This window comes from Dipodomys ordii, unplaced genomic scaffold, assembly GCF_000151885.1.
Source record: "Dipodomys ordii isolate 6190 unplaced genomic scaffold, Dord_2.0 Scaffold13, whole genome shotgun sequence".
Taxonomy (NCBI): domain Eukaryota; kingdom Metazoa; phylum Chordata; class Mammalia; order Rodentia; family Heteromyidae; genus Dipodomys; species Dipodomys ordii.
The window spans coordinates 14,314,605-14,341,845 of record NW_012267229.1 but is presented as its reverse complement, the minus strand read 5'-3'; the positions used below and the strand labels follow the sequence as shown (position 1 = coordinate 14,341,845).

The 27,241-nt window shown below is 53.5% G+C and overlaps 1 protein-coding gene across 1 annotated transcript; it reads right to left on the bottom strand.

The window, feature by feature from the left end:
* Nucleotides 1-138: 138 nt before the first annotated feature.
* Bpifb1 (BPI fold containing family B, member 1) lies at nt 139-27,237 on the bottom strand. The gene is made up of 19 exons (XM_013010682.1): nt 27,184-27,237; nt 24,922-25,047; nt 22,916-23,063; nt 21,750-21,812; nt 15,637-15,792; nt 15,212-15,353; nt 14,628-14,735; nt 13,643-13,792; nt 13,160-13,241; nt 11,396-11,459; nt 9,427-9,512; nt 8,488-8,667; nt 7,714-7,767; nt 6,993-7,151; nt 5,893-5,960; nt 4,878-4,923; nt 3,962-4,025; nt 3,079-3,155; nt 139-222 (listed from the first exon to the last, which is right to left on the bottom strand). The coding sequence occupies exons 1-19, from the start codon at nt 27,235-27,237 to the stop codon at nt 139-141; spliced, it is 1,911 nt and encodes a 636-aa protein (XP_012866136.1).
* Nucleotides 27,238-27,241: the final 4 nt, after the last annotated feature.

The following is a 27,241-nucleotide window of genomic DNA, read 5'->3' as shown; positions in this document are numbered from 1 at the left end:
CCCAAACACCACAGATTCAGAGGGCTCTGAGTCCAGTCCCCAAGCCTGCCATGGCAGCGCGACTCCCTTGTGGGACAAAGCCACACTCAGACAAGGCAGAACCACAGACAACTGTTTATTGACTACATGGAGGGATGGTCAGCCGAGCTGGCTCCTACGCTCCCTGCTGGGACCCAGATGACCCTGGGTGGCCAGCGTTCCGTCTTCACTGCGAGAGATGATCTTAGAGAAAGGTTGGGGTGAGCACAAGGGCGCCCTGGAACAGAAGAAGAGTCCTGCCTTGTTTTATGTTCATTTGTCCTCTACAAGGTGACCACTGCCACTGGTGGTCACTCAGGAAAAAATCTCAGAAGGGGCAGGGTGGAGGGTGGAACACAGGACGCCTGGTCTGTGGTATAGAAGCATCTGCTGCAGTGGACCGGGCGAGAAAGCCTGCTGCCCCCAAGCTCAGCCCACACCAAGAAGTTTTAGAAAAGTTTTATAAAACACAGATCTCCTAGCTGGGCACTGGTGGCTCATGCCTGTAATCCTAGCTACTCAGGAGACTGAGATCTGAGGATCACAGTTCAAAGCCAGCCTGGGCATGTAAGTCCATGAGACTCTTATCTCCAATGAATTACCAGAAAACCAGAAGTAGCTCTGTAGCTCAAGTGGTAGAGTGCTAGCCTTGAGCTGAGGAACTCAGGGACAGCACCCAAGCCGAGTTCAAGCCCTACCACCGGCAAAAATAAATAAATAAATAAAAAATACAGATTTCCTGGCTGCCCCCATGGGAGCAGGGGGCTGACATTTCAACAAGGTTCTGGGCTTTTCTTTTTTTTTTTTTTCTTGTCTTTTTTTTTTTATGAAAAGGTCACATGTGATTTATTACTGTTTTGAAGTTTCAATTCTTTTATCTTTGTTGGTTGTGGGGCTTAAACTCTGGGCCTGGGCACTGTTCTTCAGCTCTTCAGCACAAGGCTAGCACTCTACCACTTGAGCCACAGCGCCACTTCCAGTTTTCTAGTGGTTTATTCGAGATAAGAGTTTCATGGACTTTCCTGCAGCTGGCTTTGAATCACGATCCTCAGATCTCAGCCTCCAAAGTAGCTAGGATTACAGGAGTGAGGCACCGGCGCCCAGCTCATTTCAATTCTTAACACTGTGTATAATACTGATGTCTTACAAATACTTAAATTTGTTGTAGCCATTCTCAGGGGCCTTAATGACTTTGATTGTCCTTAAGGCTCATATCATGGCACTACTATTGCCAGCTTTTTCTAAATCTCTCTCTCTCTCTCTCTCTATATATATATGCATATATATATATATATATTTATGTTTAGGTAAGCAGACTCACTGGCTGGTTGGTTTCATTATTATGAGTGTTATCAACATCTGGCAAAGGCTGCTGAGTGTCAAAGGCTCACACCTGCCATTCCATCTTTTCAGGAAGTTGAGATCTGAGGATTGTGGTTTGAAGCCAGTCTAGGCAGGTAAATTGGTGGCTCTTATCTCCTATTAACCACCAAAAAGCTGGAAATGAAGCTGTGGTTCAAGTGGTAGAGCATTAGCCTTGAACAAAAAAGCTCAGTGTCCAGGACCTGAGTTCAAGCTTCAGGACCGACATAAGAAGGAAAAAAAAAAAGATTCAGCAAAGGAAAAGAACTGTGTAGTGAGGGCTGGGAAGGTGGCTCAGTGTGGCGTGCTTGCCTCGCATGCATAAGGCCCTGGATTTTATTCCTCAGCACCACATAAGCAGAAAAAGCCAGAAGTGGTGCTGTGGTTCAAGTGGTAGAGCACTAGCCTTGAACTGAAGAGCTGAGGGACAGTGCCCAGGCCCAGAGTTCAGGCCCCATGACCGACAAAAAAAAAAAAACAAAAAACTGTGTAGTGAATTCCTCTCTTCTCAACACCCAGATTCTGCCTCAGCTTTTCTCCTGCCCATACTGGCTACTGCTATAGTCTGTCCTTCATCACCCCCCCCCTTCCCAAACACTAGATATTATAAAGCTACAGAAAGGAGATCAAGTTGGGTACTGGTGGCTCATGCTTGTAATCCTAGCTTCTCAGGAGGCTGAGGTCTGAGGATCATGGCTCAAAGCCAGCCTGGACAGGAAAGACCCTGAGACTTAATTTCCAATTAACTACAAAGAGATGGAAGTGGAGCTGTGGCTCAAGTGGTAGAGTGCTGGCCTTGAACATAAAAGCTCAAGGATAGCACCCAGGCCCTGAGTTCAAGCCCTAGGACTGGCAAAAGAAAAAGAAAGAAAGAAAGGAAAAAAGAGAGAGGGGGAGGGAGGGAGGGAGGGAGGGAGGGAGAGGAGATTAGTGTACTGTTAGCTAAAATCAGACAAATAGAGAAAATTTGGAAATTGATTTGGAAATTGATCTGGAAAGAGATGCAGAAAGTAGATTTCAATCTGTGGCTTTCTCCAGGATGAAATAGCTCAGAAATGTGGTGTTCTGAGCAAATCAGGATCCAGAAGGGCTTCCGTGGTCCCAGGCTGACCTGGTCACAGAGGGTGGCAGGCAGGCGGGCAAGGTAGGAGAGGTGGGAGTGCAGCCTGAGATCTGTATATGCCTTGGAGGCTCAGATCTTGGAATAGTAAACAACCATGCCTCAGGGCCTTTGCACTTGATGCCCCTTTCTGGACACTTCTAGCTACCCGCAGGGCTTACTCCCCTGCCACCTCAGGTGTCAGCCAGATGTCAGCTCTTCATAGAAGCCTTCCCTGTCCACCCTTCTTCACCATCAGCCTCTCTTCTGAGCTTGCTTTACTTTCCTTGTCAGCCCTTAACTACTCCATGCTATACATTCATGGGCTTACATATCTGCTAGAATTTAGGCTCCAAAGAGTGTCTTCTGTTGTTCATTTCTGGGGTCTCAAGCACCTGGAGCCATGCTTGGCTCATGAGCCAAGCCTTCAGCAAAACCTTACTGAATGAAGAGCGTGAATGAATGATGGGGACCAGTGGGATGGAGCCTCCATTGCAGGTGAGAAGGGGAGAGACTTGGGACTTGCTCAAGGACTGGAACTCAGGGCACACGTTTCAGCCGAGGCAGGCTAACTGTTCAAGCCCACTCCCCCAACTCACCTGGAACACGGACCACGAGGCCATGTCGTATCCCAAGGTCTTCACTATTGGCATTGGGATCCCATGTCTTAATTTTCCTGAAATAGCAAATATGGTGAGAGATGGGAGGGCCTGGGGCGAGGAGGCTGGGCGGGAGTGGGCAGGCTCGCCCAGTGGCGCTGTGGCTCAAGTGGTAGAGCGCTAGTCTTGAGCTGAAGAGCTGAGGGACAGTGCCCAGGCCCAGAGTTCAAGCCCCACAACCAGACCCCCTTCCCCGCCCCCCCGCTGCAAAAAAAAAAAGTGCTGCTAAAGCTGGTACTGGTAGCTCAGGCCTATAATCCTAGCTACTCAGGAGGCTGAGGTCTGAGGATGGTGGTTTGAAACCAGCCTGGGCAGAAAAATCTCCATGAGACTCTTATCTCCAATTAACCACTCAAAATCTGGAAGTAGAACTGTGGCTCAAAGTGGTAGGGTGCTAGTCTTGAGCAAAAGAGCTCAGGGACAGTGCCCAGGTCCTGAGTTCAAGCCCCACAACTGACAAAAAAAGTGCTGTTGGCATAGATTCCCCCCTTCCCACCCCCTTGCACACGTAGCCTGTCATATGTCTGAAGGACTTAATTCTCCACATTTCAGATGGAGAAACTGAGGCTCAGGAGGAGAGGGCGGCTTGTCCAAGGCCAGGCAAGAGGGGCTGAGGCTGTGAACCAGTCTGCCTGAGACTCTTCTAGGGTCTGTTTGCACCTGGCCCTGCTTGGCTGGGGCCCCTGCTGCCCTACATGCTATAAGTGTGGAGCTGCGTGGGGAGGGCACTTCCTGATGGTGATGCTCCTGGGTGGGGGGGGAGGAAAGAATGATGAGCTGCAGGCAGAAGAGGCAGCCCAGGGGGCGGGACACTGGTACCCACCATTCTCATTGGACAGCAGCGTAGCGCTGAGGACCTTGGTGAGGACACTCTTCAGGACGTCCGTCTGTGTGGAAGAAGATCATTGTCTAGCTGAGTTCCAGGACCACCCAGCCATCATGGGCCTGGCCCAGAGCTACCAGGGGTCCTGGGGACCAGACACCTGGGAAGAGGCAGGGACTCAGGTGCCCTGGGAGGCACTCTGCAGGTCACCCCACTCTAAGGGGCTGCCCTCTGCTCCAACCCTCTGGTGTGCCTGCCCAGAGGGGATCTGCCCTGTGCCCCCCACCCCTGAGTTGCTCACACCCAAAAGAAGCCAGGGGTCCTGGTTTTGGAAACCATCTTGTTTTCCTATATGCATTTACCAAACCCCAGAAAGACCAAAGAAAACCTGGCTGAAGATGGCACTCAGGCTGGAGGCAATATCTAGTTCAGTCGGGGGGCTGGGGAAACTGAAGATCAGGGGTCGAGGCTGGCTGTTCAGGCTCACAGAGGAAGCCTCACATGAGCAAATGCATGGTGAATGGAGCCTTTGCCTTTTTATTATTTTTATTATTATTATTATGCCGGTCCTGGGGCTTGAGCTCAGGGCCTATGCGCCGTCCCTGAGCTCTTTTGCTCAAGGCTATTACTTTACCACTTTGAGACACAGCTCTACTTCCAGTTTTCTGGTGGTTAATTAGAGGGGATAAGAGTCTTATGGGGACATTTCAGCCTGGGCTGGCTTTGAACCTCGATCCTCAGCTCTCAGCCTCCTGAGTAGCTAGGATTACAGGCATAAGCCACTAGTGTCCGGTCTGCCTTTGCCTTTTTATAGGAGGCTGGACTTCGTGGGATTGAAGCAGATCTTGTCCTGTAGCTCTATGCCGAAGGGGCCATGCCAGCTGTGTCCCCCCTCCCCATGTTTGTTAACACTTACATTGAACAAGTTGATATCAGAGATCATCAAGTGTATCCGATTGCAACTGTAACAGAAGATGCCATGAGAATGGCCACTTGGAGTCCGGTCCTTTATCTGACCACTGTCGAGCACCTACTGTGTACCAGGCTCAGCACAAGCCCATGCCCTTGCCTCCTTGAGCTTACCTTGAAGTTGGGATAGTGGCTTACAGAACAGACAAGTCTTCCCTGGGAGCAATGACAGGTGAGCTAGAGAGTCAAGTCCCTGGCCCCTTTGAGCAATACTAGCGTTTGCACTCAGGGGTTTACACTTTACCTCTTAAGCCCGTTCCCAACACTTTTTGTTTTAGTTATTTTTTGTGTAGAGTCCTGCCTTTTTGCATGAAATAGCCTGGGACTGCAGTCTTCCTACCTATGCCTCCCATGTAGTTGGGATTCCAGCTGTGTGCTACCAGTGCCTGGTTTGTTTATGGAGATGGCTCTTAACTTTTTTTTTTTTTTTTGACCAGGCTAGCCTTCAACTTTGATCCTCCTGGTGTCTGCTCCTGTGTAGCTGAGATTATATATATGAGCCATCACATCTGTCTGAGCCAGACCCCTTCTAAGGGGGGTAGGAAGGGGGGAGCTTTGATGCACAGATCAATTTTTTTGTAGGAATATTAGCCCAGATTTTTAGGTTTACAAGTAATTTATATCTTAACTACAGACAACACTTCTGTGCTGGCATCTATGGGTCTGGTGTCTGGGGTTGCTGCTGTCTTGGAAGTATCTAGAATGGGCTGCCCAAAGCCCTAGCAATGGTAGTAAGTAGGCCGTTCCTGTGGCTGGAGTTGGCCTGCCCTGAGACTGCCATAGGCCCCGCCCCTTCCCTGTCTTGTGCATTCCTCACTGGTGGGACAGTCCAGGCAAGGCAGCCTTCTGCCCATCCTGGATCAACCCTTACCTGATGTCCACTTACTAGGTGTTTACCAAAACCCATACTCCCAGGCCAGCATTCTATTGCTTGGAGACTTGTACAGTGATTCACATGTTACCTGAGGTCATTAAAGTTGAGTATAAGTCGGTCATCTTCAGCATAAAACTGAGCTTCTGAACTGGCTTCCTGCAACAAGAGAAGCTGGGTTCCATTTCTTTGGAGAGAAGGCATTGGATGTGGGGTGAGGGTTGTGCAAAGAGATTCGGGGGTCAGGGATACCTGGGGTGACCTCATCTACTAGTTCTGTGATCTTGGGGACCATTTTGTCCTTTCTGGGCTTCACTTTCAGCTTTTCATAAGTGGATCCTACTCCTACTCGATTGAAACAAAGACATGCTGAGGGGCCGGTGCAGCCAGTGTTCATGGCCCAACTGCGGGTCCTGTCATCGCCCTACTGTCTGGGGAGGAAGGAGGGCAGGCCTGGCAGGCCTCTGCTGGACAGAAGCATGGTGGGTGTTACAGGAAGTCCAAAAGCGAAGCCAGGTGCCCCATGAATCCATGCATCAACCTGACTTCTGGGCAGTGTGCGCCAGGCTCCAGATCCTGGGGACAACTTGTACTACAGTGCCTCCCACTGGCCATGGAGGGGCCTTCCTGACAGTCCTTTCCCTGATGGCCAGAAACAGCCTAGCCTTTATGGAAGGAGGCCAAGGAAGAGGCCCTCCAAGGGGGCTCCACTGCACCTGCCACCTGAGAAAGGTATGCCGTGGAAATGTGCAGCGGGCAACCTGCACAGCTGTACACAGACAGCCAGCTGTAAGGCAGTAGCTACCTGAGCCTCCTACTCACCACCAGATCCTGCCCAGACTCTGTGGTAAATCCTGGATGGCTTACTTGGTGCCCTCTGAGTGTCCTGCCTCATCTCCAGTCAATTTTCACCCTTTGTAGTGGATGCTTAGTCCCCTTGGAGGTACTTTGTGTTGGGACCAACAGTTCACAGCCACCCTTCTCTGGGATGGAATGGTCCTGCCATGAGGGGTTTGTTTTCCTGCTCCTTGGGATCTCCTGGTGGCAGTGAACTGACTTATACTCCTACCCAGACCAATCAAGTTACCAGGTCCAAGTTGGGCCCCCAAAGCTCCAGACTCTCTGGGCCTCCCCTCTCCCCTGCGCAGGAGGCCCCAAGGTCGCTCCCAGGTCATAGGCCATGGAACTCACGATGCCTAGGGTGAAGAAGGGCCGGACGTCTTTGTTGCTGGCAAACACTTCCAGCGTGACCAGTTGGGCCATCTTGGCTCCAGTCTGGCTCAGAAAGATCTGGGGGCTGTTCTTCAAAACGATCTTCATGATCTGGGTAGGGCCCAGCAAACTTGCGGCCTAGAGAAAGACAAGGGACTGGGCATGCTCACTGTGGCCCTGAGCCTGGCTTCTTCTCTGAGGATCCTCCCTTGTGTATGTCACACACACACACACACACACACACACACACACAGTAGCCGTGGCCTCCCACCGCTCCCCGCTTTCTGTCTGGAGTACCCTCCCCTTCACAGATGTACCTCTCTGGCCACTGCACCAAGGGTAGGCTGCCAGGGAAGCCCTGCTCACCCCCAGCTCCTGTCCTCTGTCACCATGCTTGTAATAAAACACTGTGCTTGTGATGGTTCCCTTTGAATACCTCTGCTTGAAATTCCCAAGTGGCCAGGGACCTGTGCCAGCTCTGCACCCCCCCCACCCCCAGAGTCCTAGGTGCATAGCTCAGCTTGTGCCCAGTCCAGTGTGCCTTGGCCATCCATGCCCAGCCCTGTCTGTCCTGCCCTGTCCACATGCCCCACCCACACAGCCCCGCCCACACACCATACCCTGCTCTGCCCCACCCACACCAGCCCCCACCCACCCCTGGCCCACCCCATGTCCCGCCCAGCGCTGGGCGCTTGCCCACCGTTTTGTTGAAGGTCTCAATGCTCATCTTCAGCTCACGGGCCAGTTCAGGAAGCTGAGGGCGGGAAGAAGCCAGAGCTGGTCAGCTGGGCGGGACACTGACGGACTCTAGGGTCCAGGCTAGATGTGTCTTGGGTGGTGAAACGGCTCCTAGGACAGTCTTGTGGCCTGGGGCCCACAGTGGGCTTCTGCTGTCGGTGACGGGGAGGGGTCTGCAGCTACTCTGTTCCTGGAGAACATCTAGCAGGGACTGCAGTCAGGACTGTGGCTGCGCTGGTCACATCCCAGTCCCTGAGCCAGAGCTCAAATCCTCAAGGACCTAGCCCCTGAAGCGCTACCACCTCCAGTAACTTCCAGCCAGACTTTCCCTTTCACGACCTCCAGCTTGAAGGAAGGAGACTGATCGGCTAGTGATGTCTGCCTGGGGTGACAGTGTGGCAAGCAGAGGCTCACCATCCCACCTGGATCACTCACTCTGGAGCTAGGATAGAGGCCCTTGGCTCCCTGGGCTCTCTCATAAGGAAATGATAGGTTCTGCAGGACAGAACCAGGCTAGAGCTGGAGGTCACAGGGCTGTTTTCAGCTTGCCAGTGCAACATAGGTGCAGGGGCTTTTGGGGGAATAAGGGGCAGGTATGTCAATTGAGGAAGGCAGAGAGTTTCTGCCAGAGGCCTGGCAGCCTTGGGTTTCCTCCTGGATTCCCCCTGGATGCAGCCTCCATCCCACCATCCTCCATCTTTCCAGCCTCCACCCTCCATCCCTTGGTAAGGCTTACCACGAAGTCCAGCAGGAACATCAGCTCTTCTGGAAAGAGTATGGAAGCCACTACATCGCTCACCACGTCCTCCCTAATGATGAGGCTGAAAGGAGCTCTGCGCTGGGTGGGCAGTGCCAGGGAGGAATCAGAGTTATTGAACCACTTGGTCACCTTGGCCTTTGAGTCCAGCAACTTGGCCTGAGGAGACAGAGCAGGGTGTGGCTGGGGAAATATTACCTTTACCCAGCAACTCCCTAGCAGGGAGCCACAGCACAGAGGTATGACTGTATCCCCAGGAGCTCCTGTGATGAGTTGAGAGTCAGGACCTTCAGGAGGCAATTCACTGATGCTGAGTCGATGAAGATTGTTATAGCAGGAACAATGAGTTACTGCTGGAGTGGGTTTTAGGTGGCTGACACCTATAATCCTACTTAGGAAGCTGAGGTTGAGAGGATCACTGTTCTGCATGGGTGGGCATTTCTCTAGACTCTAAATAACCAGCAGAAAACACCTGTAGGCAGGGCCCGGCCGTCAGAGGGCTTGCTTAGCAGGCTCTCAACAGAGTTCAGGCCTCTGTCAACCTGCTTTTGCCCGTTCTTGTTCTTCCATATTCTACCATCGGGGGGGGGCAGCAAGAAAACTCTGTGCACTGGTAAGCATCTGTTGTTTGTATGCTATTCAGCCTCAGGTACTTTGGTGTAGTGGTACAACCTGTTTCCCCCCCCCCCTTTTTGCATTAATTGTCAGGAAGCTTAGCTTGGGATTCAGAACAACTCCACTTGAATCTCAGGTTGCACCTGCTGGCTTTTCTCTCTCCAGATGCATGGGGTAAGCTCAGCCCATGTATGCTCTGATTTTGGGGAGAGGGGGCACGATTCTCTGAACCGTGTCTGGATCTAGGAGGGTGGAGGAAAGCAATCATTCCTCCACTTTGTCTGGAGGTTCTGGGACACTCACCTGCAGGTTGAGCTGGATGTTACTGCCTGTGATGGCAGGAGACAGTAGGTCAAATCTCAGCAATCCAGGGCTGAGGAAAATGGGTGCTGTTGGGCGGGGGGGGGAGAAATGTCTATGAGGTGGGCAGCTAGTGCCGGGGGTGTGGTATTGGGGGGCAGGGAGGTTGGTGCTGATGGGATTGGTCTGGTGTGAATGTACCAAGCACCAGGCACTAAGCCTTTCACTCTGACTCTCTATTCATGAGCAAGGACCTGTCCAAGGTCTTAATGTGAAATTTGAACTATCCCACGTCAAAACTGGACTGTCATTTGTTACTGTCTCTCCCCCACTAAGCTGTCACCTGCTGCCCCAAGTAGGTAGGCATGGGCTTGAACACCCAGTTAGTGCACCACCTGTGTTGGCCTGGCAATTCCCCACTTGGCCACCAGGTGGCGATGGCCCCCATCTGCCTGTCAATGGATGAGCAGGGTGGGCTGGTTTAACCCTGACCCTGACTCTGGGAACAGAGCTAATAGAACTTGGCACAGGTTAGAGTCCCAGTGACCTTGGCTGGTCTCGTCCTGCCTCCAAATGCAATTCTTTCCCACACTCCACCTGCCTCTCTTTCTCTCTCTGTTTTCATTTTCTTTCTTTCTTTCTTTTTGTTGGTTGTGGGGCTTGAACTCTGGGCCTGGGCACTGTCCCTCAGCTCTTCAGCTCAAGGCCAGTGCTCTACCCCTTGAGCCACAGCGCCTCTTCTAGTTTTCTGAGTGGTTTGTTGGAGGTAAGAGTCTCACGGATATTCCTGCCCAGGCTGGCTTTGCATGGAGATTCTCAGATCTCAGCCTCCTGAGTAGCTGGGATTACAGGCGTGAGCCACCGGAGCGTGCTTCTCTGTTTTCTTTCTGTGTTAGATGCTTATGTATGCGGGACAAATGAGCTCCGCCCTCAGCCCCAGATTTCTTAGCTGAACACAGGTGTAATCGCCAGTCCTGGCCCAGGCTGAGCACCCTTGCTAGCAATGGCCAAATTGGAATCACAGCCCCTTGAACTGGAAGGAATGATTTCCCACCTTCCCAGCCATGAACTTCCTCTATGAGTTCAGACAAAGGACTTCACTGTTCTGAGCCCCAGCTGCCTTGTGTATGTGAGGCTGGACAGTGACCACGACACACGGACGGAGGAGTCAGTGAGATAGAGACCATATTGCCTCAGCCCAAGACCTTGGCCTCTGCACCCGCTCTGGGGCTTGGTGATCGTTCATCCACCTTCCTCTTCCACTCTCTGACTGCCCTTTGAGTGGCCTCTTCAGTGCCTCAATCAGCAAATGGTAGAATTTTCTCCTTCCCCGTCTGTTCCCATGCTAAAGGCACCAGGCATGGATGATTGACCAGGTAGGAGCAGAAGCTGGTGTCCTCCTGTCTCTGGTGACTTCCTTCCTGGACACAGGTCCCATCTCTGTCCTTTCCTCTCTTCTCTCATAGTGCACAGAGATTGCCCACCATGTCATCCACCCATCTATCCATCCATTCATCCATCCACCCATCCATCCATCCATCCATCCATCCATCCATCCATCCATCCATCCATCCATCCAGCCTCATGAGTAAACTTTCCTCAGCCTGGCAGGATACCTGCTATGTGTCTGGAACTTTCCCCTAAACTTTTAATCCTCTTTAACAACCCTTTGGGTCAGGAATGCATAAACCCCCTTTTACAACTGAGGAAACTGAGACTAGGAGGTGACCTTAACAGAGCAATGTAGCAACAGAGCTGCTGGCCTCATCTAAAACCTTGCATGAAGCCACAGTCATGGCGGCTGTCCTGTTCTGGGAAGGGATCAGCCCATGCTCATGCACCTGCTGCCGAGTTAGTTGCTTGGGCTTGAGTGGGGGCCTCCAGCTGGAGGCAGGGCCTGTAGGCCAGATACTGCAGTTAAGGAAAAGGGGTAAGGGTGTGTGCTGGGCTGGGGGTGGGGCAGTGCACTTACCCTTCACCAGCTTCAGGAAGTCTGCATACATGCCATCGAATGCTGTCTGGATCACAGGGCACAGCTGCAATGCACAAACCCAGGGCTCTATGAGTGATGTGTCAGCCCCAGCTTCACACCAACCTGTGCCTGGCCACCTCTGCCCAGGGCCAGCCGGGTGTCCCTCCATGGGGGCTGAGTATGTTCACTTTCCACCTAACCTCCCCTCCCCCCAGCCAGCACCACAGCTCCTAGTGCTGCTGAGGACCTTATGCAGGAGTTTGTTCCTTGCCCTATGCCTAGGGTGTGCCTGGCCTGCCAGCTGCCCTGGCCATCATGCCCCTTGTCTTGCTCACAGAGCCCATGTTTTCCATATAGGAAGCTGAGACCCCACCTCTTCATGCCATGAGTCTGCGGGAACAGGAGGCAAGCAGCCGGACCCCTCCCCCAGGCTCCGGACTGGCTGTTTGTGTCCTGGGTGAGAGTCTAGCCCCAGGATTCCTCCTGCCTCCTGGTCCCCAGCACTTCCTCTCCCCAGTATTGCTGCTGCATCTCAGCAGGGGAGAAATGTTTGGAGACATTTTTAGTTGTGACAACATGGGGGTGTGGAGCCTAGTAGAGAGAGGGCAGGGGTGCTGTTAAACACCCCATACCATGTTAGCAGTGCCTGGCAGAGAAACCCTGGCCTCACCCACTCTGAGGAGGAAGAGAGTGAACATTTGCCTTGCCTTTTCAGGGGGACCCTGAAAAAGCCTCATTCTCTCCTCCAAGGCAGTCTGCTGGTCCAGGGCCCAGTGCCCAGATTGTTGAGGTCATTGGGCTTTAGTGGGAGGATCTCCAGGGGACCATGATGCTCCTTAGCCACCATGATGCATTTCTAAGGAACTTTTTCTGCAAGGAAACAGTCCCTGCTCCTACCTGCTTTCCCAACCCAGAACCCAGGGAGGCTGCAGGATCAGGGACTCCCAGCATGCACTGCTGGGGGACCACCTACTCCCCCCTCCCCCTCCCACAACTCTCCATTCTTTATCTCTAACCTGACTCCCACAGGAGCTGCCCCCCCCCTCCGCCCCAGACACCCAGGTCCCACCAGCCCCTTTCCATCCGCCAGACAGAATGTTCAACGTGTTCTGAGGGGTCTCAGGGTTGACCCAATGCTTTCCACAGAAAAGAACATCTGCATTTTCCAATCGAGTTCCTGCCAGATGCCAGCTCCACCCTTACACTGTGCCCTGTGGTTCCCTTCCTGCCAAACAAAATATTCCTGTGACTATGAACCCAGTCCAGAGATCCATGACCAGACCATGATGACGGTGGAAGGCGTGGCCTCCATCCTCCCGCTGAACACAAACTATAAAGAGCTTGCCCTTTAAAAAATAACTGCAGTAGGACTTGGGGAGTTGGCGGGCCTAGAACCCACACCCAGATTGGAGAAAGACAGTGGCTTGCTGATGCTAGTTTGTTGAGCCCGTTTGTAGGGATAAATTTAGTAGACATTGAACACGCAGCGCTAACATTATTTTGCTGTATTTTACTATTATATCTGTTGGTGTGCCCGCACCATGGTGGCCTTCCTCCCTCTCAGCCCCTGCAGAGACAATCGTTGAGAATTATCAGGACATCACTGACCCAGGCCTTCCTGCTGGCTTTTGGCAGTTTCCTCGTTAGCTAGGCGGCAGGAATTAGCCCCAGTATCCCATCCCATCCTTTAGCATCTGCTTGTAGCTTCACTGCCACCCAGCAGGGGGCGCATACTCCACAGGCCAGAGGCTGGATTCCACTCACCTCCTCTTTCACCATCTGGGGCAGGGCTGGTACCAGGAGATTTATGACCTTGTCTGCTAAGGAGTTGACCAGGAAGGACAGCCTGTAGGAGAGGAGAATGGGGGAGACAGGCAGGGTCAGAGAAGATCACCCCACATCGGCTTTGCGGAGGTGGAAAGAACTTAACCAGGTCACACAAGCTGTTAGACCGTAAACAAGGGATAGATACACAGTGTTGGGGTTCTGGGGAGCAGGGGCTGGGTGAAGAGACTGTGTTTGCTGAACTCTTTGGTTTTTAAAATTTAAATCTGCTGTTATTATGAAGGTGATGTACAAAGGGGTGACAGTTACATAAGCCAGGTAAAGAGTCCATTTGCTTTTGGACATTGTTACCCTGAAGTCTTTGTTTTTACCTTGGTCCCCACCACCTGCCTGCCCAGGACCTCCTGAGGGTCGTTTGCACCTGCGAGGGCAAAGGCCGGAGGAGGGCGTGGCCGGACTCACTTGTTCAGCAGGCTGATGCGCAGGCTGCTCTGACTGCTGAGGCAGTCTCTGAGGACCAGGCGGTGGGGGCCGTCAGGGCTGCTCTGCACCCCGATGAAGGCTTGGACCTCGGTCTCCATGTGGAACCCCACGATGGTCTTCACCAGCGGCCTGCGGGCGGCGGCAGGGGCATCATCACGCCCAGGTCGGAGCCAACCCGCGGGGCACGCGTCCTCCTGCTCCTCCCCGCCTATCAGACTCCATCCGTCTCCCCTCAGCGCCCACGTGGCTTCCTCTCCCCATTTAACTCCTTTCCATACACTGACAGCTTCTGAACTTGACCCACTGCCTCCCCCAAGTCTCCAAACTTGGGGTTTTCATGGCCTTGCTTGCTGGTTTTTCTGGATAGGTGCAGGCACAAGCCTTAAAACTATCGTTGAATCTCTTCTCCCTCTCTCTGTCTCTCTGTCTCTGTCTCTGTCTCTCTCACACACACACAAACTCCAGTGATCCCTATCTGCTTCCAAAATACATCTAGACTCTAGTCACTTTTCTTCAAACTCTCAAGCCCTTGTAGCTAGGCCATCATCTTTCCCAAGCTGCACATCTTCAACCTTAAAGGCTTGATGGCCTCCCTGCCTCCACCATTGCTCCTGTCTAGTTGGTTTCCCCACAGCAACTAGTAGGATGCTTTGAAAAGGCTGATCCACATCCTGCTCTCCTCCCACTCAGACTCACACCTGACTTTGTAAAGGCCAGCACCTCACCTGGCCTGCAAGCCTGGTCCAAACTGGCCTTAGCTTGCTGACTTCCTCTCCTGTCACTCTAACTCCTCCCTACTTTTTGTCATTCTTTAAGCTTGGCAAGTGTACCCCTGCCCCAGGGCCTTTACACTTGCTCATCTCTCTGCTTAGGAACCCCACCACCACCCCCAGATACTTATATGGAGGGACGGGAGTGAGTGGATGCACCGCCAGACCCTCTGTGCCTGACTGGGAGGACTTACGTGTTGAATCCCGCCACCATATCCAGGGGGATCCTGACCACCAGTTCCTGGTCTTGGACAGTGGGCTGCACTTGCAGCTGGAGGATGCTCGCAGAGGTCACCCTCAGCCTGGGTGGGATTCGGGGAAGATGAGAATCAGACTCCAGGCTCAGCTGGTTCTCACTCTGTCCTTCCTGTCCCCCCGTAGGGGCCTGCTGCCCATTGACCCCCTTTGAGCGTGGCCCTGCCCCGTCCCTCCCCTCTACCCCTAGCTGACAAACTATGTTGGTTCCTTGGCTTTTATGGGGGTGAACTGAGCTCCTGGGCTGACTCTTGAGACCCTCCCTCTCCCAGGTGGGCCTCTCTGCCTGGAGTTCGTTTTCTTCCTCTCTGTTTGGCTGAGCCCTGGCCACCTTCCTCTGTGGCTTCCCTCCTAGGGCTCTGGTGTCTGTGGTCATCATCTGAGCTTCTCAGGGGAGGGGCTTAGTCCATCTGTTCTTCATGGTGATCAGTGACTGGTGTGTGCTGACTGACCACCAATCACACGCACTGGGCCTGGGCAGAGGGGTGGTCACATGGCGGAGGCCTGAGTCCATGCTACTCACCAGATGATGTGCTTCAGGACGGAGCTGACCAGGCTGCCCAGCAGGGGAATGCCCCCGCTGGGCTCCTCCCTCATGGCGCTCAGCAGGGGCAGCTTATGGAGGATGGTTGTGGCACCCTGGTCCTTCAGTTGCTCAGTCAGCACTGGATGCAGATCCAGGAATTAGGGGCCAGGGGGAAGGCAGGGAGGATGGCCTGGTGTGTGTGTGTGTGTGTGTGTGTGTGTGTGTGTGTGTGTGTGTGTAGGGCAATGTCGCAGGCCACAGACCCCTCGGAGAGTTTGGGGGCTTAGGGAATTTAGAAGGGGTTGTGGCATTGTGGGCTCTAAGGTTGTCTCCTCCTGTCCCACCCAAGTCCCCCAGCATCAGTGTGTCTCCGTCTCTCTGAAGGATGCGTGATGGTGGTGATACCTGGGGCCCAGGCTTACTCTCATTGATGACTTCTGGGCCCAGGGTGAGCACCGCAGGCGGGGCAGAGGTGACTGGGACCAATTTGGCTCCCAGAAAGGCACCGAGGCAGGTGAAGACCCACAGGCTGGTCATCTTCTGGGTGCTGGTGAGCAGCTGATGGCCGGTGGCAGAGCCTAGATGAACACAGAGGGTTTGGCTAGCGGGGCGTGGAGACTCAGGGCAGGCCTACCACGCCTGCTGCCTGGGCATGGCATCCGGCAGGGGTCATTTCATGCAGGGCCCGGGGGCAGGACCTGGTGCTGTGGTCCCAGACCCCAAGCTTAGCCTCTCTGTGCCTCCATGTTCTCTGACTGCTGGGAAGAGTAATTACTATCATGTCATAGACTGATGGTGACAGGGAGTTGGAATCTAGAAAGCATTTAGCATGGTGCCTTTTACGTATACCTCTGCACTAGACTTGAAAAGCCTCTCCTGCCAGGCCTGTAATCCTGGCTACTCGGGAGCTGAGATCGGAGGAGTAAGGTTCAAATCCACCCCAGGCAGGAAAATCCATGAGACTCATCTCCAATTAACCATCAAAAAGCTAGAGATGTGGCTGAAATGGTAGAGTGCCAGTCTTGAGTGATAAAGCTATGGGACAGTGCCCAGGGCCTGAGTAGTACCTCAAGCAAACAAAACAAAAACATCTCCTTTCCAGCCTCAGACCCTTTCTCCCTCTTTGTCCCTTTCTGCTCTAGCCAATCCCAGCTGTCTGAACAATTCTGTTTTCTCCCAAGTCCAGGCCTTTGCCTGGGCCCTCCCCGTTTCCTCCTTCCTGCAGTGCTGTGGAGCTCCTATCTGGCCTTCAGAACCCCACCCACATTTTCACATCCTCTAAAGCTACCTGTCTCCTGCAGCCAGCCCTGGGAGCTCACTTGGAGGCATGTTGCCCTGGGCCTTGGGCAGGAAGGTTGGAATTAGGGGAGGTAGAATTTCAGTGAGAATCAACAGTGTGGATTGTTCACCTGATCTGCAATAGTCAGGGGTCTGGGGAGGGAACAGTGGCTTTGGAACCAGGGCATAGAGAATGAGAGAGGGGGAGGGAGAGGGAGAGAGAAGATTATGATAAGGAAGGAAGAGGAGGAGGAAGAGGAGGGGGAGGAGGAGGAGGAGGAAGAGGAGGAGGAGGAAGACCAAAGAAGAGGGGAGGGGAGAGGAAGGGAGGAGAGGGGATTGAAGGAGAGGGGGTCCTGGCCTTCCATGTTCTGGGCCCCCCCTGTCTATTCCTGAGCTATCCAGCTTATACCCGCTCTGCCTTCAACCCCCACAGAGAGCTTCTGCCCCAGGGAAGGGAAGGAAGACCCTGACCCAGACACGGGAGCCCTCGCCTGTTGGTTTCTTGTCATCAAGGCTACAAATGCCTCGTGTCATTCTGGTTTCCAGACAAGCCTGTGCCTCAGGGTCTCTAACCATCCCTCAAACCTGGGCCTGGCCCACCTGCAACAGGGCATCCACCTCCTGTCCTCTGGCACCCGACGCTTTCCTTCCTCCTTGCCCAGCATCTTCTATTCAGCTTTTGTTTTTTTAATTTAAATGCTTTCATCACTGACATATTACTCTCTTCCTCTTCTTCCTCCTCCTTCCTCCTTATCATTGTCTCCTCTCTCCCTCTCCCTCCCCCTCTCTCATATTACTGTTCTTGTTTGTGTATGTGGTATCAAGGAATCGAACCCAGGGCCCTATGCATGCTAGTCAAGCACTCTACCACAAAGCCACATTCCCAGCCCCTTCTACTCAGCTTTGCAGCCTCTAGGTCACCTCCTCGGAGAAGCTGCCTCTAACTGCCCTTCCCCTTCCAGTCCTGAGCCTTCTTCAACACAGCAAGCGCACATGGAGCCCTCCCCCCCCCCCCCCCGCCCCAGGACTTTGTTAAGCACCCCTGCCTTTTGCAGTCTGTGTCCGCAGAGTGAGCTGAGGATCCTGGGATAAGTCTAGAAAAACCCAGCCGCCCCCATCCTCATCACCGCTCTTCCAGGTGAGGAAGGGGCTGACACTGAGAGATTCCAGCTACCCAAGGGCCGTGACTGGGGCTGAGCCCTGGCTGGGCCTTCCTGCCAGCCCATGTTCTAGGCACTCCCCCCCCCAACCTCTGCTTTTACCTGGACACCCTGGAGCCCCGGGCCCACTTGACTCCCCTCCTGGCCAATGGGTCTGCAGCCTGAGCCTTATATCCTGTGCACCCTAGCCTGGCAGGCGTTGTGTGGATGGGGGCTGAGGCCTGAGGCCGGGCCTAGGTCTCCAAGGTAAATATTTGCAGCTGTTGGTGATCCAGAGCCCTTCCGGGAGGCAGTGAGCCGCTAGCTTCCTGAGGCTTAGAGAAAGGAGGGTCCAGGCTGGCACAAGAGGGGGGAGGCACTCGGGCATCATGGCAGGGAGCTGGCCGGGGCAGAAATCATGCCAGGTTTGCATTTAGAGCGTTGGTGCGGTCTCATTCCCATTCAGGGTCAGTCCTTCTGTCTGTACCGAGAGGGACCACCCTCCACAGTGAGTCAAGGGTCCAGCCAGTATCTGGAGCAGAAATCTGACTGCAAAACCCCTATGGGGCCATCTCCCCAGCTTGAAGGACACAGAGGTGGCCCAGGACAAACCGAGTTCAAGTCCTGGCTCCACCGTGCTCACATGTGTGACTCTGGGCTTGGAGTATAAGCTCCCTGAGCCTCAGCGTTCCCACCTGTGAAATGGCTGCATTGCTGGCCTTTCTCCTACAGGGTGAGTGGAGTACCTTGCATGCAGAAGGTGGTTCAGTAGCTGGGCATGGCTCTGCTGTTGTCATGGTTACTGCTGGTGGTGGGACAAGCCTTGGGGAGAGGCCACATTAACCTTTTTTTTTTTTGTTTTCTTTTTTCTTGGTCATGGGGCTCCAACATAGGGCTTGGGTGCTGTCCTTGTTTGTGTGTGTGTGTGTGTGTGTGTGTGTGTGTGTGTGTTACTCAAGGCTAGCACTCTACCACTTTGAGCCACAGCTCCACTGCTGGTTTTCTGGCGATTAATTGGAGATCAGAGACTCTGGACTTTCCTGCCTGGGCCTGTGAACTGTGATCTTCAGATCTCAGCCTCCTAAGTAGCTAGGATTACAGGTGTGAGCCACCAGTACTTGGCCCTTTTTTTTTTTTTTTGCCAGTGCTGGGGCTTGAACTCAGGGCCTGGGCACTGTCCCTCAGCTTCTTCTGCTCAAGGCTAGCACTCTACCACTTGAGCCACAGCGCCACTTTCAACTTCTATTTATGTGGTACTGAGGAATTGAACCCAGGGCTTCAGACATGCTTGAGCACTCTACCACTAAGCCATATTCACAGCCCCTGGCCCTTACTTTTTAGTTGTTAACTTGGGACAAAGAAGGCATGGCCTTCCTCACCCCCTTTTCCTCCACTCACCTCCATTAGTTAATTCCCTTTACAGAACTGGTTTGAATTTCCTTTCTGCCACTTTGCTGTGTATCTCTGGGCCAGGGGCTTTGCCTCTCTGAGCCCCAGGCCCTCACGGGGCACGCCTTCCATTCCCTCATTACATGGCGCCATGCCACCATTGGCCTCTCTACCTGGTCCCCCCAGGACGGATGTCATGGGTATTTGTAGGGTGAAAGAGTAACGAACCTGATCGTGAGCCCAGCCTCAGCCCCCACCGCTGCCTTGGCACAGGCCCTGGCTCAGCCACACACGCAGCCCGGCTTTACCAGGCATCTGATGCTCAGGTCAAGGACAGCAACAGGTCAAGGTCATGGGGTATGGGGGGAGAGGGCTTGAGCCCCGGCTAGTGCAGGGCACTCACCTGTCAATCTCCAGGGACCCCCAGGTTAGCGCTGGGGCTGGCAGGGACCCAAACCCTGTGCGACTTCAGTCTGCCAGCCAAGAACTGTGCTTTAGGGCTGGGGTAGCCACTGGGGAGTCCTGTCCCCAGTGCAGGGCACAGGGGAGGGGCGGCTAGAGCCCGAAGGTCACACGGGCCCCAGCCTCCTCTTCCTGGTGTGGTGGTCGAGGCGGGGCACAGGGAAGGGTGCTGAGCACCCCGCCATGTCTGCAGCTGCCTCAGCCCCTGAGGGAGATGATCGGAGCCAGATGGACTCTGGGAAGGACCCTGCCAGTGGCCAGCACCCTGGGCACACGTCCTGAGAGGCACACGCCCCCACCAGGCTTCCCTGCCCGCCATGCCCGCTGCCCATGTACAATGCCTCTCTGTGGAGTGCCAGAGCCTGTGCCAGGGCCCGCGTCAGCCCCTGTGTCCTGCCTGACCCCTTCCCGAGCCCTCCCCCAAGCTCACTGAGGACAGAAGAGGCCAGAGGAGGCCCCTGTGTCCGAAGACGCAGCTTAGGCATCCCTCTGAGGCCCTGTCCCCCCCTGAGATGCAGGACCAGCAGAGAACTGCTACCACGCTGAATAATTCCTTCCTCTCCCTCCCTCCTTCCCCCTCTCCCTCCTTTCTCCTCCCTCCTTCTTCCCTCCCTCCCTGTATTCCTTTCTCTTTGTTTCTTTTTGTGCCAGCCCGGAGGCTTGAACTGAGGGCCTGGACACTGTCCCTGAGCTTTTGTGCTCCAGGCTAGTGCTCTCCCACTTGAGCCACAGCTCCACTTAACCACCACACAATCAGACAAAGAGGTGTGGCTCAAGGTGTGGCAAAAATGCCAAATAACACGAGGCCTTAAGTTCAAGTCCCAGTTCCAGCTGCACACACACACACACACACACACACACACACACACACACACACACACAAAATTATCCAGATTATGCCTCTCTCCAGCTTATTAAAACCCTTCACTGCTCCTGTATGAAGTTAGCTGTACAAGACCCGGTCTGGCCAGCTGCTTTCATTCCCACCTCAGGGCCTTTGCACATGCTGAGCTGTCTTCTTCCCCCACACTGGCTGCTTCTCACTTGCCTAGTCTCAGCTTCAGGTCCTTTCTTGGCCTTTCCTGACCTGACTATAGCAGCTCCCTTCACAGCACAGCTATGGCATCCTGCTAGCTTGAGCTGGAAGCGGCCTGAAAACTCATGTGTATTCTGGGCGCAGGACTCTGCAGAAGCTGGCCACCAGGACACAGCCTGGCCGGTCGGTGTAGGCAAGGGGTCAAGACCAGATGCACAGTGTGGGTCCCTTTAGCAGGACAGGGCGGCAGGGGTGGGGGGAGGAGAGGAGACGCTGATCCAGCTGGAGATGATAAGGGGGTTGGAGGGGAAGGAAGATCTATAAATGCATTTTTGAGCTAGGGTTTCACTTTGTAGCCCATGCTGACCTTAAAGTCACACTCCTTCTGCCTCAACCTTCCTAGTGCTGGGATTACAGGCGTGAGCCGCCATGCCCAGGCAGCGTGGGGGTTCTGCCTGCCCGGTGAGGAGTGCAGCGCAGAAAATTCCATGTGGAAGTTGGAGAATGCTTCCATGAGCCAATGCGGCTCAGCCTAGAGCACAGAGAGTTTCCTGGCCCCCAGAGAGCTGGGAAACTCCCCTGCTCCCTTCCTCCTCCTGCCTAGGATGGAGAGGGAGAAGCAGGGGAGGGAGAGGGAGGAGGATGGAGGGGTATCCAGAGAGAGGTGAGGGAGCCCATGCTGTGCCAGGAAGCCAGGTAGGGGTGCAGACAGTGTCATTGTGAGGTCAAAGCGGGGGGACAGAGCGGAGCCACCCCATTTTGTAGATCACCGAACTGCATCCCAGAGAGGAGGAAGTAGGAGGATCATCACTCCTCCCCCCTCTTCCCAGATGAGTTGGGGTCCTGGAGAGGGCAGAGACTTCCTGGAGCAGGGGTCAGAACGTGACTTCCAGGTAGGCTCTGCTTCTCTGCACAGCCTCTCCTGGGAAGATGATAGCCACACGGGGCATGAGGAGGGCGGGGCTGGGCATGGGCCACCTTTTCCTGCTGAGAAGAAAAGAGGGAGAATTCAAGCCACCTCTCAGCAGGCTCAAGACCTCATGGCATCATGGTTTTCCTTGGTACCAAACGTGCTGCACGACACAGCAGGAACATTTTATGCTTGGACCGCTTCCAATCCTCTGGCAATGGCTGTTGAAGCCCTCAAGAATCTGGGGCTCAGCAGGAGACAGTATGGGATTGATTAGCAATGTCTGCTCTGAGCAGCATAGGTGCCTCACCCCCCTACCTCCCTTCTCCCTCCTTGTTAAAGATGGAGTCTTCCCTTCTAAAACCTTAAAAGGGCAACGAACTAAGAGAAGAGTAGGGGGACACAGAGTTTTCCACTGCCTTATTCTCTGGCCTCTGTTTTCCTAATCATAAAATAGGGATGGAGGATTCCCTCATGCTGAAGTCAAGCTGGCTGGAAGGGATTGGCTTATTGTGGAGAGAGCTCAGCCAATGTGCAGCGAGGTTAGCTCTTCCCCACGTCAACGCGCTCTTCAGAGGCTCAGCTGCATCCACTTCACATGCATGGGCTCTGCCCAGGACCGGCAGACGGCTGCTAGAACATTCTCTGCAGCTTTACTTCTGATGATCCCAAAGCACAGCCCGCAGCAGGGGATTTCCTCAATAAATCCTGGGTCCTACCTGTCATCCTAGCTACTCAGGAGGGTGACATCTTGAGGATCATGGCCTAGCCAGGAAAAGTCCATGAGACTCTTTTTTTTTTTTTGCCTGAGCTTGAACTCAGGGCCTGGGCACTGTCTCTGAGCTTCTTTTGCTTAAGGCTAGCCCTCTACCACTTGAGCCACAGTGCCACTTCTGGCCTTTTCTGTTTGTGTGGAACTGAGGAATCAAACCTAGGACTTCATGCATGTTAGGCAAGTACTCTACCACTAAGATACATTCCCAGCCCACCTTCTTGGAGTTTTTAAAAATTAAAAAATCTTACATCAAACAGCTTCTTCTTCTTCTTCTTTTTTTTTTTTTGGTTGGCCAACAACCTCAGTTCCTGCTTGAGAGGGAACACACAGAGGCCAGGCAGGTGGAGGCCAGGAGAGTGGAGGCTGCTCCATGCAGCCTTTAGCCTTCCCCTCCACCCCCACCCCCATTTCAGGGAAACACTGGGGTGACTTTGCTGATAACAGTCACAAAAGCACAGTTACGTCAGCATCCCGGAACAGCTGGGAAAGAAGTAAAGAAATGGGTTCTGGAATGTCCCAGACATAATCCTTCTTTTGTGGGACAGGAATAGATTAAATTCAGAGCAAACAAACTGTAGCTAAGTGTGTGGGGACTGAGCAGCAGTGCAGGCAGGGGCCAGGGCTGCCCTTACCACCTGCGACCAGGAGGCCAGCGGGGTGCTCAGGAGCCTGGACAGAGTGACACCTGTCTGTCTCCACAAGCTCTGACCAAGTAGGAGGCAGGCTAGCATGGCGATGGACGCCAACCCCAGTTGGGGACCACAGACGAGCATGTCAGATGGTAGTGCAGAGGCCAGCACCCCAATGGGGGTCAACACCAAGGTGGGGGGAGGTCTGCACTTGCTCTGGGTGGGCCTCTGGCCAGATTTAGGGGAGCAGGCTGGTTCAGAAAAGGCTCCATGGAGAGGTGACATTGCCCTGGGTTCCAGGGAGGGCCGTGGAGACCAGGGGTGACTAGAGAGGGCGAGGAGGAGAGGGCTTTTGGTGCAGGCCTTGCAGGGGTGAGGGAGGAAGGGCTGGGGAATGAGCCTGGCAGCGTCTCTGGGCCTTGTGACAGGGGGTGACAGGGAAGGCAGGCTAAGGATGGGAACTGAGTTCTGCAGCAGGTGTGGGATTCTGGTCCCCAAATTTTTCTCAGTGTCCCAGGCCAAGCAGAGTCTTTGGGGTCCACCCTGAACCCCTTCACTGTTTAGTTAAGACAGATTTAGAGTCAGCCAGCAGGTCAAGTAGTCAGTCCACCAATGTGGGTCACTGTGTGGACTCTGTTTTGGATGCCTGGGGCATAGTAGGAACAAACAGAGTGGCTTCTGTCCTCTGGGCTCACATCTACCAGAGAGAGAGAGAGAGAGAGAGAGAGAGAGAGAGAGAGAGAGAGCACGCTAGAAAGTGATGAACTAATGTTAGGCCACCATGCTTTGTGTGCTTCATCAGGAGACACTGAATAAGCAAAGAGGCCAGCAGGCCACCACAGAAGTTTCTTTCCCCCTGAGAATTTAATCACACACACACACACACACACACACACACACACGTCTTCCTATTCAACTCCCATGCATGTGGCTTTGTGCACCATTTGGGGTGCTGTGAATGATGGAAGGGGCTGCCGACTGGTTCTACCATGTTGAATGGCCTGATTGCAAAAGGTCACTGTTCCACCTTGGACTGGCTCAAGGTCACAGACACTGGACGAGAAGCCAGGATTTGAACGTGGCTCTGTCTCTTCCCTTGCAATGGTATTTTGGGAACCCAGCTCCTTCGATTCCTCCTTTACCAGCTGCCACCTCTCCCAACTTCTCCCATCTACATTCTCCCAGCTACACAATGGCATCCACTCAGGAAGCATTTAGTAATGGAAAGGAACTGTGTCTCCAGCTCCGTGCACAGAAAGGGCCGGCAGGACCATAGCTATGACAATCATGGGGACCATGGAGCTTAGTAAACACCTACCCCCCAAGTGTACTGGGTGTTGTTTGACTCCCTGGTTGGTAATGCCTGGCTGTGGGTGCAATGCGGGCTCAGAGGAGATCTAGGGGAGCCCCAGGCAGAGAGAGGTGAAAGGTCATTTCCAAATCTCTAAGGAAACAACTGGCTACGTATGTGGAGCTGAGGCTAGCAGGTACTGCTGCCCTCTTGGTATTTTCAGTGGTGCTGGGGTTGTGCCAGGGCCTCATGCCATGCATGCTGTTCCCAAGCTGTCCCCCAACCCTTGCCTGCTCCTTTTATTTATTTTATTTTAACTTATTTGTTTTTAATCGGTCTTTTGTGGTGCTTGAACTCTGTGCGCTGTCCCTGAGCTTTTGTACTCAAGGTTAGCTCTCTACCACTTTCAGCCACAGCTCCACCTCCAGTTTTCTGGTGGTTTATTGGAGATAAGAATCTCACGGGCTTTCCTGCCCAGGCTGGCTTTGAACCACAACCCTCAGATCTTAGCCTCCTGAGTAGCTAGGATTACAGACATGAGCCGCCAGTGCCCCGCTGCACGCTCCTTTTAAAGGGGTGGTGTGGGTATTAGCAAATGGCTGGAGAGTGATGAAGTCCCAATGCGATTACCAGAAGGACTGAGAGATGGTAGGAAGGGAGATTGCTTGCTTACCGCAGCGTATGATGCCATAGCCAGCGAAGGTTCTAGAAAACCCTGTTCCCTGCTATCCAGGGTGACACAAGCAGTGCTCTGGGGTTGTCCTGAGCATAGAAGCCAGGGTGGAGGCCTCTTACCGTGGGTGCAGCTGTGTCCACCACCAGAGCCTCCAGATCCACGTGCAGCTCGCTCTGTAGCCTCCTGAGCCTGTGGAGTCCGTGTCCTCCTGGGGCTGTGAACTCCTGCTCTTTGCTCGCCCTGACCTGGGGACCAGGATGGGGCCCAGGGGAAGCACAGGGCACCTCCTTGGGGTTGGGTTTGGTTCTGTGCTAACATTTACTCACCTGGCCACCAGGTCATCCAGGAGGAAATGCGGAATCCAGCAAGGACACGGCTGGCAGGTAGGGGCCTCCCAGCAGCTCCCTCATGACTTTTTTTCTAGAAACTTCATTGATTCAGCACCCTGTTGCCTCCCCAGTACCTCCCCGCTGTACCAGCTTCGTCCCTGTCTGTCCGCCGTCTACCTTCCTGCTCTCATGCATTTTCAAGGGCATTGCAGGCCCCTGGGCCTGTTTCCTCGGGACCCCAGCATCCACACCAGTGCTAGAGTTCAGTATTTGTTTTCAGCTCAGCTGTGCATTTGGAGGAAGACAAGGAACAATTTTCCTTGCATGTCCAACACCCAGGTGTTGGACACAGGCATACTTTCACACTGTCCAAGTTCAACTCCAAGGAAACCAAAGTCATGTACCTACAGAGGTAACACCCCACCTGGACTCCTAAGACAACTTTCGGGGACGGGGAAGTCTAAGGGGTGAAAAAGGAAGATGTCCTCTGCTTCAGTCCTGATCAGCAAACCCATCATGGGACAACCTGGGGACATAAAGAAGCAGAAACCCAGAAAGCATGGGCGGGGGGAGGGATGGCACTACTTTGGATGAGCTTGGTGACACTGCCTGCCAGAGAGGACACTGATCCTTGACAGAGAACCTTGTGGAGACATTGAAGAAATCCAGGTCCTTCCCAGCTAATCTCCCTTGCCCTGGCCCCCTTCAGAGAATGGCTTCCAGTTACTTTCTCCAGAGCCATAGGGATCAGGAGACATGCTTTGTTAGATGGTGGCACTGGTCCCTCAAGGCCATCTCCTGCCTGAGCCTGGATTTTTTCTCTAGGCACAATGTGTTTGGAATGATCATGCATTTGTACAGGCACAGGGTCCTTTGCACAAATGTACCTAGTGCTCATTTGCTTTCTTTCCTGTGCAAGATCTCTCTCTCTTTTTTTTTGTCAGTCATGGGACTTGAGCTCAGAGCCTGGGTGCTTTTCTAGAGCTCTTTTGCTCAAGGTGAGCGCTCTACCATTTTAGCCACAGCACCACTTCCAGTTTTCTGATGGTTAATTGGAGGTAAGAGTCTCATGGGCTTTCCTGCCCAGGCTAGCTTTGAACTGAGATTTTCAGATCTCAGCCTCCTGAGTAGCTAGGATTATAGTCATGAACCATCAGTATCTGGCCTACAGGTTTTTTTTTGTTAGTCGTGGGGCTTGAACTCTGGGCCTGGGTGCTGTTCCTGAGCTCTTCAGCTCAAGGCTAGCACTCTACCACTTGAGCCACAGGGCCACTTCTGGTTTTCTGGTGTTTAATTGGAGATAAGGGTCTCGCAAACTTTCCTGCCTGGTCTGGCTTTGAATCACGATCCTCAGATCTCTGCCGCCTGAGTAGAAGTTTGTTTTTTAAAATATATGTTTGTCTCCCTTTGGGTAAAACTACTGGTTGGTTTTGGAAGAAATTTCCAGAAAGTTTTGCAAACACATTGCACTGTGTGGAAGAAGCCAGGAGCAGCCAGGAAATGGCTGTGGGTGGGTCAATGCCACTTGCCCACTACTCATGTCTCCAGCTCCCAATGAGTCTCAAGGAGAAGACAAGAAGCTCCTCCTGTCGGTATACTGTCATGAAAAGCCAAAAAGCACCCTGGGATTGCTGTAATTTGAGTTTAGCGAGGTCCTTACTCTGACCCCAGAGAAAGTGTCTCTTCTCTGGGAAGAGAGGTGCTGGGGCTGAAAGTTGGAAAATTCTTCACATAGGGTCCTGGGAATGGGACCACTGCTGCTTGATCTCTAAACCATTGCATCTACAGACCAGTCCTCTGAAGTGGCAAATGGCTCAAGACCCAGCCCAGGCCCATGGCAGGCAGCCTTCCAGTTGACCTCAGGTTTCTGACTGCCTCAGAGCCACACTCTTCTTTCCAGCTGCCTCTCACACTGTACCAGAGTTGGTTTGTGTGATGAGATATTTTGGTTATAAACTACCCTTTGGTGTTACGCTCCTGCTGTCTTAGATGTTGTCTTTAGGGGAAGCCAGATATGATATGCTGGGACAACAGCCCTATGGAGGCCCTCACTGTGAGGATCCTGGGCTTCTGTGTTGGGAGCCGACAGTAACGCTCTAAGGTCATCTTG